Below are 18,301 nucleotides of genomic sequence, written 5' to 3' on the forward strand. Positions count from 1 at the left end.
TCATTACTACTAAGAATTCCCATAAGACCAAGTTTCAGAATGTTTCCTCCAGAGAACTTCCTACAGGGGCCTTTTGGTGGCCTTCACTCCGGCTGCTAGGAAACTGACTTGGTGAAACTGAAAAGTCAAAAGGACAGGTGTACCAGCACAGTGACTCATTTTTATTCTTGCTTCCTAATTTCCAAGCCCTGTCAGAGACTTGTGCTTCTCCAATATGTAAATGTTTTAAAGCCAACATAAGTCCAGAAACCACTAACTCCAGACGCTGATCTATTGCAATTATTTTCCCAGCACCACCCACAGTCTCCAGGGCCCTAATGACCAAGGGAGGGAGGACTACTGTTGCTTGGCTACTGTCTTGGTTGACGTGGATTTAGGTACAGGTATGTCCAGATTTATACCACGGAATAGTCAATCAGAATGCAGTGGGACAAAGGGCCTGGAGTAGACTAGACTCGCTGTAGGGAGGCCAGTTTTTGATCTGCTTAGATTAATGGAGGTAAGAGGTGATAGAGGAAGGGTATAGTAATGAAGTGGAGGTGAATCTGTAGAGAATCCTATAAACTTAAGCACTATTTATTAATTATACTGGAAATAAACTTCTGTGCTGGGAGGATGAGAGAGTCTATCCAAAAAGGATAGTAAGATCTGGTATGGGCAACAGGCTGGATGGTGGTGAGGATAAATGTACTAGGTAGGGATGGGAAGAGGTCTGGGTATGGTTTTACTGACAGATTGAAACACGGGACAGTATACTACTCCTCTGGGGATGCAGTACCTGGGTGTGATCACAGAGTGCCGAGGCAGAGGGTGGTGTGTGACGCTGACAGGGAGCTCACTGGTGTGTTGAGTTCTAGCGTTTGTGACTCTGAGACGCATATGAGGCATTGACCTGTGAATTAGGAGTTGTGAGTTGGAAGTATAGGTTTGTAGTTTGGAAAGGGATGTGGGAATAAATGTAGATCTGGTTGACGTAGGTGGTAACTGAAAGCATGCTGGCCAGAGCTTGTGTGTGTGTGGTGTGTTGAGCAGAGGGCAGATAGAGCCAAAGCTCTTCAAGGTCAAGGTGATGGTCGTTTTCCTTGTTGAAAACAAGTTTATGACTCAGCCTGGAACTAGCCTGGCTTCTCAGCAGGAGAAGTATGATTGCAGGTTATAGCTCCTGTCTTTCAAAAAGTCCTAAGTCCCAAAATGTGGGGGAGCTCCCCAGGCTCCTTTCATCAGTTTAATTTCCCCAGGGAAGACTGAGGAAAGAGATCTCTGTACTATTTGAACTTCACCAAAAGATCACCATGCTAATATTTTAACAATCAATATTTCTTTAAAATAGTCTACGCCTAATACAGCTAATAAATCAAAGCCTATTAATTTAGGAAATCGAATTCTCCCAAAAAATTAAATATTGATTGCAAACAATATTAATCTTTTCATACTATATACCCGTTCAAATGTTTTATGCACCTTAAAAAGCAAACACATAATATTACTATAATTATCGTAAGACTGATCATTACTTTTTCATAAAAAAAAAAAAAAGGCTCAAAGGACCAACTCCAAGAAACAAAATTGATCTCTTCACTATCTCTATCTTGATTCTGTCCCCTTTCCCCCTCTTTCTTCTAATTGTAATTCTGATTCTGATTCCTATTTCTTTCCTGGATTAGAATTGTACCTTACCTAACCTACAAGTTAGCTTACCTTCTCAGGCAACAGTTTGAGGTTGACAAGTGAAGATTTAGGAAAAGAAACAAAGAACCTGAATGAATTTCTGATATTCTTCTATCAGAATCTGTTGTGCAGTTGCACAGAATCTTTTTCAGAGTTAAGAGTCTGATCAGATAAATCAGATCTTTTGTTATTTATAGTTTTGTCTACGATAAGTCTCCTATTAAAAGCCTTTTGTTCTGGTGTCCTTGTTAGCTATTAGCACCATAAAAAGCTTCTTTTGGAACTACTGCTGGGTCTTTCTGGACATTCTAATTACTCTGCCTGTGGTGTAACAAAGGGAAGCATTGGTGGTACAGTGGTAGAATTTTTGTCCCCAACACAGGGAAGGATCCTGTGTACCTGATTATGTGTGTCAACAGGTGTTAGCCTGAAAATTATATTTTTTTAAAGGGAAAATGAACTGAGAATCTGGCAACTGTTTATAGGGTTTTGTTTTATAGCTCTTGACACATTAGGAAGCTCCTGCGAAAGACTGCCATTTAAAAGTAATGGGTGTTAATGTGTTAGAAAGACAACTTGGTGATTAATCTTGTTCCAAAATTTTTTCACCTAAGAATAGCTTAGAATTTAAGTTTTTTTAACCTATTTTCAAGCCAGTTACATTCCTCTTTTTAATAATAAATTTATTCATATTCAAAGGTTTCCTTACTCTGACATTATGTCTTTCTACATTTTGTTTATAAACTGATGGTGATTTTTTTTTTTAAAGCCTTAAACTGGCATTCTGTGTTGAAATCATCAGGGTTGTTTTACTATTTTGTTTGGGAACTTGTTTGGGAATCTCTGTATTTGTTGAATAAAAATTGTAATGTGTTACATACAAGAATCAGGCTTTAGAGAGAACAAACTAGGGGACTTGATTTATAAAAAAGAAATGATAGATTACTTATATGTTGAGGCAAAATGAAAGGACTCATCAGGTATCGGGGAAAATTGAACCAGGATGATCAACTGCAAGACAGTATCATAGTAAAACTCTTAGATTTTAAAGATAAAGAAAACAAACAAACAAACAAACAAAAATAAAGAAAACATCCTTAGGCTTGCCAGGCAAAACTGTGAAATAAGTTACAAAAGCAACAGAATTAGATGAGCACCAACATACAAAGCAAGGCAAGAGTGGAGCAGCATTTTCAAGGAACTTATGTAAAGAAAGTGCAAATCAAAGATATCATGTCCAGTCAACCTCGTTTTCAAGGTTCATGGTACAGGGGAATGGCTCTGGTATGGTACTCTGGTGACCTTATACTTCTCTACATAGGCCACATAGGCAAGGCTCAATTGGAGTCTAACCCAAGTCTTGGCTGAATGCCTCGGAACATGGAAAGATAGGCAGTCTTGTGAGGTGCTATCATAAGGCTCTTTCTCGCTGATCTCTTACAGGAGGTTCCCTACCTTGGGACAGGCTACCAGCAGATAGTTTCTCACCTGCCTCCTTGCTTTTGTGAGACACAGAAATTTCCAACCTTGCCCCCACCCTCCTAGGGCTCAACTGTAAGCTATAAAACTGCTCAACTGTAACAAGGAAACTGGCTCCTTCGTAACAAAGCAAGCCATCGCTTGTGTCTTCTTGTCATCTGATCCCTCTAGTGTGGTGTGATTTTGTGGAATTATGGATGTGGGGAGCTGACAACGTGCTACATTTACTTATGCTGTGTGTGTAAATAATGAACTACTTCAGTTCATTTGAGACTCTTGTCTCCTTACTGACCAATTCTACAGAAGTGTGACTAGCAGCTGCCACTATACCATTGTCTAGGGACTGCTAGACTGCCTGACTAATTTGGTGCCCAGTGTAGGGCCAGTGAGGTCACAGTACCTTCTTGAAGAAAAGACAGAAGGGTCTGTGTAAGCCAGGTTAGGAGATATGAGAAGGCTCCCTGGGAAGTTCTCCCCCAAGTGGTGGTTATGAGCAGGAGCGGGGAGGGAATAAGGATCCTCCAACTATCCCACGAGTTAATGAACATTTAGAGGCTGGGCAATGACAAGGAAGGATCGAAAACAGTCACCTAAACAGTGTTTTAGTTGTTCTAAAAATTTGTTGAGACTGAGTAGACAGCCTCTTAAAACCAAAATGCAGAGCTGTGCTTACTGCTGTGGGGCTGCCACCCTCATGCTCTCCAAACCCTCTCTTCTCCTCCTCCTGACCTCAGATAATAAGAAGCCTCCCACTGTTCCAACTGACCTCACAGACTGGTCACACCTCCTTGCACTTCCTGAACTTTCTGTCAAGGGGGTAAAATGGTCTCTTGGCTGCTGCTGTAACCCATCAAGTGCAAGTGTTAAACTCCTTGGTCTGTGTTCCGGCAAAAGAGAGCGTGAATTCAACTGACAGAGTTTGGGTACAACTTGCATCAAAGAGAAAAACCAAGTTAAAGTTATGAGTGAGGCCTCTGAGTCAATTCAACACATAGCTGTGAAAATGTGTAATTGAAATTAATGAGTTACATGCTTATACTTTGAATGCTCTTAAAGTGTTAGAGGAGATTCTTCTGTTCAGGGTACTGTCATGTGTAAAAAAAAGTGCTAATGGGATAAACTCCCCTGGGGTTTGCCACCAGTGGATGGGTCAGAGTTTAGCATGAGTGCCTGTACCCTCTAATGTCCAAAGTTTCACCGTGTAAATAATACCCTCTTGGTTGACAAGTCAAAAAATTTAATATCAACAGCTCTGACTGCAGTGTTATCAGACTGCTACTAGCAGGAGGGACTGATAAACCCCAATAAGCAAGTAGCTTGCTTGTCAAGTAAAGTTACTTGGAACTAGGTGGATCAATCCCCCTGGCCATTCTCAATCCCTCTAGCAGCCAAAAGAAAAAAACAAAACAACCCCAAAGCTGCTTTCTCTCACAAAGTAAAGAACTCTGTATTTCTTTTTTTTTTTTTTTTTTTTTTTAAGAACTCTGTATTCCTGATATGGAAGCCACCACTGCATGCTAGACTTACAATTCCTGCCAAAGTTTGACCTGTTTGTTTTACCGTAAAAATTCTTGTTCCATGGTCTTCTGGCCTCCATGCTTTTTGATGAGAAATCTCCATTATAGTTAAAATTTTAAAAATACAGAAATAACATTAAAGTAATAATCTCCATTGCCTACAAACTGGACTTTCCAAAATAAAGTGTTTAAAATATGGTGGGTGTAATTTTTAAAAATGGTGGAATTAGAGCACTTAATTGGTGGTGTTTGGCCAGAGGACCAAAGAATTCCCAAATCTCAACCTGCCAATAACTTAGATTTGCTGGTTGGTGTGGGGGTCCCTGAGGGAGATGTGTACATAAAGAAAAGTAGCAAAGTGTATTGGTTATTACCAATAACAAACTTCCATTGGTAGGGCTTGTGCCATAGTAGAAGGAATTCCAGTAAACTAGACCAGAACATAAGGCTCAGTTCGAGGTCTGAGAGGTTTTTCCTTCTGTCTAAGCACAAAACAACCTTTACCAAACTTCCCCAAATGAATCTGATGGTGCAAGTGCTATGAGAGGAGAAGGCCAGAAAGAAGGTAGATGGAATGGGGATGCATGGTTGGAACCTCCCCCTGACACCAGTTGGGTTAGAATTTTTGCTGCTCAGGTAGAAAGCGGCAGTAATAACCACACCCTTTGGTATGATGTTTTAATATACTCTGACCTCAACAATTAGAAAGGGAAGCTCAATACCTGTCCTGGATTGTGAAGAATGAGAAGTGTTTACTCCCCCATTGGGTATTAAGGGTTGGGGAAGAGGAAGAGCAGAGAATGTCCCTTTTCTACATAAATATTTCCCTTGATTTTCTGATGTCATTCTAAGTAATAATAAGAGAGAGATATTAGGTAAGTCCATCAAAAGGCCATTTTCTTCCCATTGTCACTCCTCCTGTGTTTAATGCTGGGTCAGGAAATGGGCAACAAAGCTGGCCAAGGAATGTCATTTTAATAGTATAGCATAGCCTTCTAAAGTATGTGAGAACATGGCATAAAATCAGTTAATTTCAGGGCTACACTACCTAAGAGGTTACCAACACCTTCCCATTATATTTCCCTTCTTGAATTATAAATAATTGCATTATCTGTCTATCTATCTATATGTAAAATATATACAAAATAGTAGGTATTACTACATATTTGAATATACTCATCAGGTAATGTTATACAGTGGGCAATACATGACAGCATAAGCCAGCTACATCAATGTGAATAATGTAAGCTGTGAAATCTTATTATTAAATTTTATTGTTATTATCACCATTATAGTACAATTTTTTTATTGTTTCCTTTAGATAAATAACAATATAGAAAAATTAATGACCCAATAAAGAAATTTCCCTCCACTAATGTCCTCATCAAAATAGATAAATTGGCCATCAAAATGAAAATTAAATTATGAAAGCAACTCCTCTCTGGTTTTAAAAAGTCTGCTGTGGATATAAACTACTATATATAAAACAGATAAACAGTAAGGTCCTACTGTATAGCACAGGGAACTATATTCAATATCCTATACTAAACCATAATGGAAAAGAACATGAAAAAGAATAGGTATATATATGTATAACTGAATCACTTTGCTGTACACCAGAAACTAACACCACATTGTAAATCAACTACACTTCAACAACAACAACAAAAGTCTGCTGTGGTTCCAACCAGTCTTTGGTCTTCAGGAGCTGTTACTTTTATTTCTGGTGTTTATTTCTGCCAACACTTCCAAAAATGGATCTAGGGATCCTCCGATGTACCACGTTTGTGAAGTTCCTAAAGGTAAAGTATACCCGTGAAACTATCCAAGCTACAAACTCCAAGTTACAACTCCATATCCACAAAATTTAGAACCAGTGAGACCGCTGCAAGCAAAAAAGCCAGGCTTACATTTTTTTTTTTTTTTTGCGGTACACGGGCCTCTCACTGCTGTGGCCTCTCCCGTTGCGGAGCACAGGGTCCGGACGCGCAGGCTCCGGACGCGCAGGCTCAGCGGCCATGGCTCATGGGCCCAGCCGCTCCACGGAATGTGGCACCTTCCCGGACCGGGGCACGAACCTGTGTCCCCTGCATCAGCAGGCGGACTCTCAACCACTGCGCCACCAGGGAAGCCCAGGCTTATGTTTTTTATTGCGACTTATCTTACCTGGAAGGGTGAACACCAAAACAGAAGTGAACAGAGAAAGAGTCTTAAATTCAAGTTTGCTGAAATACTAGGCAGTTCTTTTAGTTTGTCTCCTGCGGACTTAAATGACTATGGGGAAATTGACTGTGAAGAGACTGATGGTAAATAAAGTTCAAAATCATATCTAAAGATTGATAATTTCTAGTGTTGGTTTTAAATGTGGGGAGAAAATTGCCTCGTACAATTTGGGGCATGTAATTGGATTTATACTTTGGTGGTGCCCGCATATGAGAGTTTTAAATTCATACTACATTTCACCTACCTGTTCCACTTTCTGGAATGTATTCTCGGTAAACAGTTAACCCCATGTCTCCTCCAGTCGTGGAAAAAACGAATGATAGCGGTTAGAAAATGCCAAACCTAGTAAGAAGCACAACCTCCCTCCCTGACCGGGAATCGAACCCAGGCCACAGCAGTAAAAACCCTGCATCCTAACCACTAGACCACCGGGGAACTGCAAACTGCTAGCTCTTCTCCTTACTTCTGACTACAGTGACCTTTTCCCTTTGCTCTGGAAGGCCTTGAGCCTTCCAGAAGGGTCACCCGTCGTTCCAGAAATCCTTTCCTAAGGTCGTTCCCTCCCTGCTTCGTCCAAAAAAGGAGCCCGCAGGTGACGCTCCGAGCGCGCGCGAGGCCAGCCGGGTCTGCAAATCCCGAGCAAGTTGCCTCATCCTAGCAGCACCTCAGAAATGGCCTGGTGACGCGTCTTTGTGAGGTGGCTGAGTGTGGAGAGAAGGTCACCGGTGACCGGGGAGCGTGCTAGGGGCCCAGTGGAGGCGGGAGGGAATGTGCGCGGGGAGAGAAGGGGCCGCGCACCGTGACCCGGCATCTCCATCGTCCAAATGTACTCAGGCGGATGTAGCAACGGAGACGGCTTGGATGGAAAACGCTTTCAAATCAGGCTCCAAGGCCCTGAACTGGATGCCGAATCTTCCCCATACAACCTGCTGCACCTGCAGTTTTCTTACCTTACTTGAGGGCAACTCCATCCTTCGTGTGCTCACGCCAAAAAACTTGATGCCGGTCTTTCACAATCCACAACCTAATCAGTTAAGAAATAGTTTTTCCTTTCTGACTAATTGCGCACTTTGATCCACACAGTCTTCTTCTTGGTCTGATTTGGGCCCTCGACTCTCCTGATAAAGGCGTGGAAATCGATTCAACTCGCGACGCTCGGTTCGCTAAGACTTCAGGGTTTGAGACCTTTAACCTCGGGAGCGTGGGGCAGGGCCGCGCTTGAGACTTTTCTTGGCTCCCCCGGTCCAAATCGGCCTCTTCCGGACCTGTCCTCGGGGGCCGGGGGCAGGGCCGGGCCGCCTCAGCGGGGCCCCTCTCGCTGGGTCGGGAGCCCCACAACTCGCGTGGCGCCGGCGGAGAAGCTTCCGGCGGTGTTGATTCAATTTGCCCGCGGCCCGCGAGACGCAGGGACGCGGTGCGCGCGGGCGCACGCGGCGACTTTGTGGTTCTCGGGCATCCGCTGCCCTCCCGGCTCCTCTCGTTCTCCCTCGCGGGCAGTAACGTCCGGGCAGCAAGAGACCTGTAGGAGACGGGAAGCCTCTCCTTTAAGTCCTGTCCAGTCAGGATCCAAAAACGGTCTTGAAGAGACAGAGGGCGAGGTGAAAACAGATTAAGGGAAAAGAAGAAATCCCATGCGAATTCCTCATCTAAACGCACCCTGAAGATGAAGTCGGCGTCCGCAGCGACCCGGTCCTCCCGGCGTGGTGAAGGTGAGTCGAGTTCCCGTGAGCAGTTGGAGCCAAAGCAGACAACCGTGGCCAGGCGGCCAGCGAGTAAGCAGCCCCTTTGCCTCCCCAGATGGGCAGCACTTGAACTTGTAGCACTTGAACGTCTCTCCCTTGGCTTTTGATGGATTCCAAGGATGCAACAGATAGGTCAATTTTTAAAATGCACTTACTTGGGGTAAGAGTACTTTAAAATCTTTTAGCAAAGGAAACGGTTTATGGCTGGTATGAACTACGACTTTCAGGTGTGGGGGAAATACGAAAACCAATACACTAGGGAAAGCAACTACTGTTAATGACACAGACCCAGGAATGGCACTTCAGCCAGGTAGGTTTGTCCCTTAGGTTGGGACCACTAATCTAGGACGTTCACAATGAATATTTTAATTTTAATAGTTTTCAATGGAAATACACATTCCAGAAGTCATATAACAAACACACGAGGCCAGCTTTATGCCAATTTTACAAAAGCGAAAAGGAAAGATGGTATATAAATGACAAGGCCTAATAAAACGCCTTTAAATATTGTTTTTTTCCACCAACATTTTTTCCGCCTTTGGATAGGTAGCATCTAACCCCTTTTTCTACGAAATCTGACAATCACTGCAAGATACTAATATCAACTTTCTAGTTCCAGCTTACTCTTCCCTAAGCCTTTCCTCAGCAACTCCCCATCATCTTTTCTATACAATAAAAGTAAATTCTACTTCAGCCTTTAATTTGCAACCCCACACTCAACAATCAGCCTAGTAAATTAGGGTAGGCCTTCCTACCTACGCTACCTACCCCTACCTACCCCTTTGTAGGGGACTGTCCCTACAAAGAATAGAAAATTGCAAATCAAACAATTGTATTCATGGGTGTAAGGAAAATGAAGTTTTTTTTCAAAAAAATCTAGATTCATTGTTGAATGTTGCAGATATTTTGTCTCTCAATCAGCTCTGAAGGTAACTGGAGATTTTTCTCTGGAGGCTGCAATAGAGGATCTTTGGCTAACAGGTCAGCCATAATATGTGAAGGCACGTATCCTGCAATTAAATGAGAGGGATTAAGTGACAGCATATTTTGATGTGCATGGTGGCTACTTTAGTATATACACATTTCAAAATTTATTGAGCTGTGTGAAAAAGTCAAACCTGGAAGACTTTAAGATTTACTATCAAGCTGTTTATTACTACAAACAAGATAGTATGGGAGTGGCAAAAGGATACATGTATAGATAAATGGAACTGAATTGAGACACCTGAAACAGACCCACCTTATATGGTCAAATTATTTTTTTTAAAAAGACACTAGAGCTATTCAATGGGGAAAGGAATATCATTTCAATAAATAGTGCTGGAACAACTGGATATCTATGTAGTGAAAAAACCTACAATCCCTACCTCACAATATACACAAAAGCTAATCTGAGTTGGATCATAAATCAAACCATACAAACTAAAGCTATAGCGTTTTATAAGAAAATACATGAGAATATCCTTGTGACCTGGTAGTAAGCAAAGATTTTCTAAATATGACACAGAAAGAAGTAAAAAATACAATGATACATTAGGCTTTAACAACATTAAAAAGTCTTCTCATGAAAATATACCATTAAGTAAGTGAAAAGTCAAGTCACAGATTGGAAGAAAATAGTTACAAAAGATATCTGACAAAGACTATGTCTCCAGAATATATAATGAACTACTACAGTTCAGATTAAAAACGGAAACACCCATTTTTTAAAACAGGCAAAAGCTTAAACACACTTCAAAGAGGAAGATATATTAGTGGCCAGTAAGCGCATAAAAAGTGTTCAATATCATTAGCTGTCAGGGAAATAGATATTAAAACTACCTTGAGATACCACTCCACTCAGTAGCATGGCTAAAATTATAATGTCTGAAAACATCAAATCTTGGTGAAGATGTGGACAAACCAGAATTCTCATACATTTTTAGTGGGACTGTAAAATGTTATAACCACTTTGGTTTGACAGTTTCTTATACATTTAAACATAAATTTACATAAATATCCTTTTGTTCCCAGAAACACTTCACCTAGATATTCTTCTAAGAGAAATAAAAACACATGTCCAGGGGCTTCCCTGGTGGCGCAGTGGTTGAGAGTCCGCCTGCCGATGCAGGGGACATGGGTTCGTGCCCTGGTCTGGGAAGATCCCACATGCCACGGAGCAGCTAGGCCCGTGAGCCGTGGCCGCTGAGCCTGCACGTCTGGAGCCTGTGCTCCGCGACGGGAGAGGCCACAATGGTGAGAGGCCCGCGTACCGCAAAAAAAAACAAAAAAAAAACACATGTCCATACAAAAAAAATTGTAGCGAGAATGTTCATAGCATTTTTATTCACAATAGCCAAAACTTGAAGCAACCCAAATGTCCATTATCAGGACACTGGTAAACAAATTGTGGTATATCCATGCAATGGAATACTACTCAGCAATAAAAAGTAATAAACTTTTGATATACTCAACAATATGAATAAAACTCAGAGCCATTATGCAGAACACAACAGCATTCATATTCCATTATTCCATTTACAATAACTTCTCGAAGACATAAAACTAAGGTGCAAAATATCAGCACAGTGTTTTTCAAAAATAATGCAGAGGATAATGACAATGAAAACGATGATTCTACTAAGTATAACATTATTGATTGAGTAGTTACTAAATTTAGGCACAGCTAACAATGGCAGAATGAAGTAGACTACTCCTATTAGGCCCATTTTACAGAAGAAAGAATTGAAGCACATAAAGTTTAAGTTACTTGTCCAAGGCCACACAAGGGCTGAATCAGTTTTACAAACCAGAACCTGTGCTCCTGAGCACAGATTGACCAGGTCTTTCTTCTCAGTTTTAGGTTTTTCTGGTTTTCTCAGCTGTAGGGATAAGAAGGGGAGAGAGAAGGAAAGAGAGGGCCAAAGAAAGAGTGAGAGATGGAAGTACAAGGATCTGTGGTTATCGAAGAGCAGAGCAGGAAACTATTGTGAATGTGTTTACATCAAAGGTTGTAAAAATTTGGGGGAGTCTGGGTTGGTGGTCTGCAAGCAAGCTATGGATTCTATAGTGATTAAGTATTGTGCTGAGGTCAGGAGATGAATCATATATGTAAAAGCTGAAAGCTGAAACATTAAAGCTTCTAGAAGAAAATGTAGGAAAATATATTCACAATCTGGGGATAGGAGAGATGTCTTAGAGTAAGATGCCTTAATAATAAAAGAAAAAATAAAGAAACTAGATTTCATCAAAATTAAAAACCTTTGCTCATCCAAAATCACCATAAAGTAAAAAGGCAAGCCACAGACTAGGAGAAGATATTTGCAATATTCTTAACTGAAAATGACTCTAGTATTGAATGTATAGAGAACTCATAGAAATAATAACAAAAGCCAAGCCATATAAAAATGAGCAAAATACTGGAATAGACTTTCTTCACAAAAGAGAATTTCTAAATGGGCAAAAGACCTAAGAGATGTGCAATATAATTACTTATTAGGGAAACACAAATTAAAACTACAATGAGATACCTTTATGCACCCATAAGAATAAGTAAAACTTCAAGGACAGAGAACAGCAAATGCTGACAAGAATGTGGAATAACTTATATCTTGCTGCTGTTGAGAAGGTAAAATCGCACAGTCATTCTGGAAAACTGTTTTGGCAGTTTCTAATAACGTACACCTACCCTGTGACTGAGCAATTCTACTACAAAGTATATATTGAAGAAAAGTGAATGCACATGTCTACAGAAAGGAATTATACAAGCATATTCATAGCAGCTTTGTTCACAATAGCCAAAACTAGAAATAGCTCAATTATCCATCAACAGTGATATGGACACACACAGGAATAACCTTCATGAATAACACCAAAATAATACACTCAAAAACACAGATGCATCAAAAACATTATGTTGCATGAAAAAAAAAGCCAGACACACACAAAGAGTATATTTATTTATGTGAATTTCAAAACAGTCAACACTAATCTATGAAGATAGAAATCAGATAGTTTACATCTACTTAATTATATGTTCTTGTTGAACCATTTTGAGGAATTTACAGACATCATGATCATTGAACCTAAGTACTTCAACATGCAAATGACTTCATCTCTTTGATTATCATTTATGGACTCCAATATTCTGTTTTTTAATCCACTAGACTGTGGTCAGCAAACTCTTTTCTGAAAAGTACCAGATAGTAAATATTTTAGGCTTTGCAGGCCATATGGTCTCTGTTACAACTGCTCAACTCTGCCATTGTAACACAAAAGCAGCCATACATAATACATATGTGAATAGGCCTGGCTCTGTTCCAAAAAAAAAAAAATTTACAAAAACAGGCTATGAGCCAGATTTGGCCAGTAGGCCATAGTTTACTGACCCCTGCACAAAAATCACAATTCCTTTTCATGCTCAAATTATCACAACTTATGCCACTGGGAATTCCTTAAAGCTGGCTATGTGTTTCTGAAAAGATCCTAATAGTTTGTTAACGAACATTGCTTTCTGGTCCAAGCTTTCCCATGCTCACCTTGTAATTCCCCTGCACCATTCCTGGAAGTAGTCATTTCTTTAAGAAGTCTGCTTCATTTTGTGGGCAATGGTATTAAAGACCAAAACCTGGACACTGTGGATACTCATTGAGCTTTGGGTGATATTGCTTTTAAACCAATTCAGTTTACAGTGCTAAAATAGATTCTAACTGAATTTATTTCTTTTACATGTATCAAATACCCATTTAAAAATAACAGTGTGAGGCTTCCCTGGTGGCACAGTGGTTGAGAGTCCGCCTGCAAAGGCAGGGGACGCGGGTTCGTACTCCGATCCAGGAAGTGGGCCCGTGAGCCATGGCCGCTGAGCCTGCGCGTCCGGAGCCTGTGCTCCGCAACGGGAGAGGCCACAACAGTGAGAGGCCCGTGTACCGCAAAAAAGTAATAAGAATAATAACTGTGTGTGTGTATCTATTATAGATTTTTGGTTTGTGATTACCAGAGGTTCATATATAGTAATCTTTATATCTGTATCTATGTATGATTATTTTAAGTTGCTGATCTCTTAAGTTCAGACGCATTTTAACAACCCTGCGTTTTTACTCCCCTCCTCCTATGATTACTGTTTTTGACATCATATTTTACACCTTTCTGTGTTTCCATTAACTACTTATTGTGGCTATAGATGATTTTACTACATTTGTCTTTTAACCTTCCTACTAGGCTTTATAAGTAGTTGATCTACTACCTTTATTGTATATTTGCCTTTACCAATGAGATTTTTCCTTTCATAATTTTTATATTTCTAGTTGTGGCCTTTTCTTTTCTGCTTAAAGAAGTTCCTTTAACATTTCTGGTAAAACTGGTTTCATAGTGCTGAACTCTTTTAACTTTTGCTTGTCTGTAAAACTTTTGCTCTCTCCTTCAAATCTGAATGAGAGCCTTGTGGGGTAGAGTCTTTACGTTTTTCCCATTCATCACTTTAAATATATCATGCGACTCCCTTCTGGCATGCAGAGTTTCTGCTGAAAAGTCAGCTGATAGCCTTATGGAAGTTGCCTTATATGTAACTTGTTTTTCCCTTGCTGTTTTTAATATTCTCTCTTTATCTTTGCCATTTTAATAATGTGTCTTAGTGTGATCCTCTTTGGGTTGATCCTGTTTGGGACTCTCTGTTCTTCCTGGACCTGAATGTCTGTTTCCTCTCCCAGGTTAGGGAAGTCTTCAGCTATTATGTTTTCAAGTATGTTCTCTGTCCCTTTCTCTCTGTCTTCTCCTTCTGGGACCCGTATAATGCGAATGTTAGTATGCTTGATATTGTCTCAGAAGTCTCTTAAACTGTCCTCATTTTTTAAAATTTGTTTTTCCTTTTTCTCTTCAGCTTGAGTGTTTTCCACTGCTCTGTCTTTCAGTTTGCTATTCTATTCCCCTGTATCATCTAATCTGCTGTTGATTCCTTCTAGTGTACTTTTATTTCAGTTATCCTTCAGCTCTATTTGGTTCTTCTTTATATTTTCTAACTCTTTGTTAAACTTCTCACTGTGTTCTTCAGTTCTTCTCCCGAGTTCCTTGAGCATCTTGACCACTCCCTGTCCTTTAATATTTTTGTTGTGAAAACATCCACAATGTTTTCCAACTTTGTTTTAAACAACTACAGGTTCTCGCACATTTCTCTCTTTCAGGTCCTCTCTCTCCATTTCTCCCTCCCCATTCTGATACAGAATAAAAACAGTTCTCTTCTCTCAGGATCTGGCCTGGGTCTCTGCACAAGCCTCCTGGGAGGTCTTGTTGTCCTTGACCATGCCTCCCCTTCTTCTTTTCCTCCTCCTGAAGTTTCCCTTTTGGCCCTGACCCTTTCCCCATGCCCACCCACTGACCCACCACCCACTGAGACTGAATGCAGTTGAGTTGAGTGCCTGGAGCACTCAACTCAACTGCATTAAGAAACAAGGTAATCCCTCTCACTCCTGTTGTGCCTGTGACTCTCTTTATAGTGTCAGCTGCTGTCACTAAAAACTATTGTTTGCACTTGCCATCCATTCCCTCCATTCCATGGCCTAGGTCTTACTGGGCTCTGTCAAGGGCCATTTCCAATGGCTTTTTGGCAGCCCAGGCAACTCTATCAAGACCCAAGTGAAAGAATAAATAAATCTGTTAGATTTTTTAAATCGGCACCAACATTAAGTATCCATTCATCATATTAAAGGAGATAAAATATTTTAAGGGCTTTGACAAAGTGGGAAGTAAATTGTAGATGCAAAAACAATCATCTGTTAAGTAGCAAAGCTGGGCGAGGGTGGGAGTTCAGAAAGTTAAAATTGACTTCTTGTTAAATGAAACCCCTACATGTTTCCCTACTTCAAGGGAAAGAAATCCAACATTGCATTGGGATATATTAATTATTATGGAATGAAAAGATTATGATTAATGAAAAATCATTATGCTAAATTTATTAGTCATACTTCGAACATATACTCCAGTTTTTGATCACTCTGCTCTTAAAAGAATATAAGGGGCTTCCCTGGTGGAGCAGTGGTTGGGAGTCCGCCTGCCAATGCAGGGGACACGGGTTCGTGACCCGGTCCGGGAAGATCGCACGTGCCGCGGAGCGGCTGGGCCAGTGGGCCATGGTCGTTGAGCCTGTGCTCTGCAACGGGGGAGGCCACAACAGTGAGAGGCCCGCGTACCGCAAAAAAAAAAAAAAAAAAAAGAATATAAGGAGCAAAATCTGGAGAGTTCCCAAAGAGAAATGGTGAGAATCACTAGAAGCCTTAAAAAATTCATTTAGGAAAAGCCACAAGAGTTGTTTTTACTGAAACTATCTTCAAGAAAATAAAAGGTGTTGAGAAAATATTATTTGTTTGATGTTTTCTATGCAACAAGATTGAACAAGGAAAATATGCTTAGATTTTTCTTTAGAAATTGATTGGTTGGTAGTATGAGCAAAAGAATACACAGATACTAAAACTGGCTGGTAAGAGAGGTGGTCTTTACTGATAGGGACATCCAGGGAGAAACAGGTAGCCTTGTGTTGAGTATGGCGGGCCATCAGAAAGCAGGGCTTCCTCAGGTTCTGTAGCTACCTCCACATTCCAATTCTAGGATTACAACTTGAGACCAGACACTCTGAGTCCTTCCCATGGTGCTATTGTTGAGTCCCAGTTACTGAGATTTGAATTCTGACATCTCAAATTTTGTTTCTGCCTACATGACTGTCAAAACTTAGGGATGATAAAAAGGCTTTCTGATTTCTGAAGGGACACTCCCAGGGAACTTTATCTCAACTGTAAGACTCAAAAATACTCATCCTTTAGCCCAGTTTAAAGCCCATTTATTTTCATTTGTTTACTTCGTTGTTTGCTTGTTTTTAGTTCTAAAACTTCTCTGGACCCTCCTCTTCCTCTTCATAGCAAGCAGCGTCTCCCCCTACTTGCTGCATCTTTCCTTCAACCCAGTGGATCACCAGGGTCTTCATGGCTGATAAAGAACTATTCAAGGGGGCACATTGTAGGCGTCATTGTTTACTTTCTTGTAGGTTCTGCTCTTGTGATTTTTATGCTCCTAGGGGACCCTTCATAGTAATCCAGCCTCTTTAAACTATTATTTTGTTTTGATTCCTCTAGGTAGCTTTGGAGGAATGTCTAGCCATTGTGGAGACCCAGATGCATTTCTTTTCTATCTTTCCTTTTAAAGGAGGCAGTAAGAGGGTTCTTTGTGAGAAAATGCTCCAACTGAAGACTGTGATGCATCAACCCTTAGAGAAGAAGGGACCTGCTGAGAGGGGAGTGAATGAGCAGAAGACTCAGGCTGAGAAAGCAGGATTCTCCTCTGTGTCCCACAGTGGGTAAGAGACTCTTTGTTCAGAGACTTCTTCTGTCAGAATTAAGTCATTGCTATCGTAGCAGCTTTCAGGGTCTGTATTCAGGCTTTGTACCTTAACTGTAGTGCTTTCTCTTAAGACCTTCCTGGAAATTCTTTAAAGAAAAGTCTATAGTATTTTTATTTTATTTTATTTTTTAAAAAAGGTACACACACACACACAAAAAAAAAAAAAAAAAAAAAAAAAGGTCCACAACGTGGAACCAAGTTGTGTTTGATTTTTTTTAAGATTTTTTCATGTGGACCATCTTTTTAAAAAGTCTTTATTGAATTTGTTACAATATTGCTTCTGTTTTTTGTTTTGATTTTTTGGCCATGAGGCATGTGGGATCTTAGCTCCCTGACCAGGGATCAGACCTGTACCCCCTGCATTAGAAAGCAAAGTCTTAACCACTGGACCACCAGGGAAGTCCCTGTGTTCTTATTATTAATTACTTTATATTATTCAGAGTAATTTGGTTTTATTCTAACTAATAATGCATGTATTCACCAAATATATGATCTCATGGGTGCTTGAGATTTCATGGAACTCTTCCAGTCACTTGAGTAGTGTCTCTTTTCTTCATTGATGGGAACACATACGAATCTCCTGTTACCTGAGATGTTTTGATGGTGAAAGCTGACCCACATCAGTGCCTGAGGAGGTAGACTTATACAGAGGCTCCTCCATCTCCACCCCATTCTCTTGGAAGCAGATGACCCTGGTTTCTAGAATGGCAATTTGGATAAACTCAACATTTTAAATTTATTTTTTATTGAGGTAACATCGGTTTATAACATTATATAAATTTCATGTGTACAATCTTATATTTCTACTTCTGTATACACTACAGTGTGATCAGCTCAATTTTACAAATAAGCTTACAAAATTGCCAAATAATGGCCTGTTGGCTAGATTTGTCAGTCTGTCTTTAATGGCTGTTTGCCTATAACTTTTGGAAAGCATTCAATTAATATGGGGATAATCTGTTATACAGTTACCTGTGAGCACCAGTTACTGAAATACTAAATCATCACTAACTTGCTTAGTGGTTGAAGTGCAGCTTTGGAGGTGGTTAGATTTTGCTTCATACTCCATTGGGTCACTGTCAATATGTACCACTTAAATTTCACTGACCCAGAGAATAATGTTAGAGCTAAAATAACCTGAGAGTTATTTTAGAACTGAGAACACTCAGGCCCAAAGATATGGTTGCTTGATCACAGTTGCACAGTAGCCTTCAGCAGAAATAATATCAGAATCCTGGGCCCTCAATTCACAAAGCCTACACTCACTTTGTCAAACACATTGAAAAAATTTATATTCTTGTGATCATT

The 18,301-nt window shown here is 40.4% G+C and overlaps 1 protein-coding gene and 1 non-coding gene across 2 annotated transcripts in view; one reads left to right on the forward strand and one right to left on the reverse strand.

The window, feature by feature from the left end:
* Window positions 1-7,250: 7,250 nt before the first annotated feature.
* Window positions 7,251-7,322, reverse strand: TRNAK-UUU. The gene has a single exon. It is a non-coding gene; the product is annotated as a tRNA-Lys (tRNA).
* Window positions 7,323-8,379: 1,057 nt separating this feature from the next.
* The window catches only part of LOC114898117 (myomegalin), a 28,681-nt gene continuing 18,759 nt past the window's right edge, over window positions 8,380-18,301 (forward strand). The window contains exons 1-3 of the mRNA XM_029227176.1: window positions 8,380-8,596; window positions 16,523-16,612; window positions 16,799-16,949. Of these exons, the coding sequence (XP_029083009.1) occupies window positions 16,828-16,949 (122 nt within the window). The 5' untranslated portion in view covers window positions 8,380-8,596; window positions 16,523-16,612; window positions 16,799-16,827. The remainder of the gene's footprint in view (window positions 8,597-16,522; window positions 16,613-16,798; window positions 16,950-18,301) is intronic.

This window comes from Monodon monoceros, unplaced genomic scaffold (assembly GCF_005190385.1).
Source record: "Monodon monoceros isolate NGI ecotype Baffin Bay Population unplaced genomic scaffold, NGI_Narwhal_1 Super_Scaffold_18, whole genome shotgun sequence".
Classification (NCBI taxonomy): Eukaryota; Metazoa; Chordata; class Mammalia; order Artiodactyla; family Monodontidae; genus Monodon; species Monodon monoceros.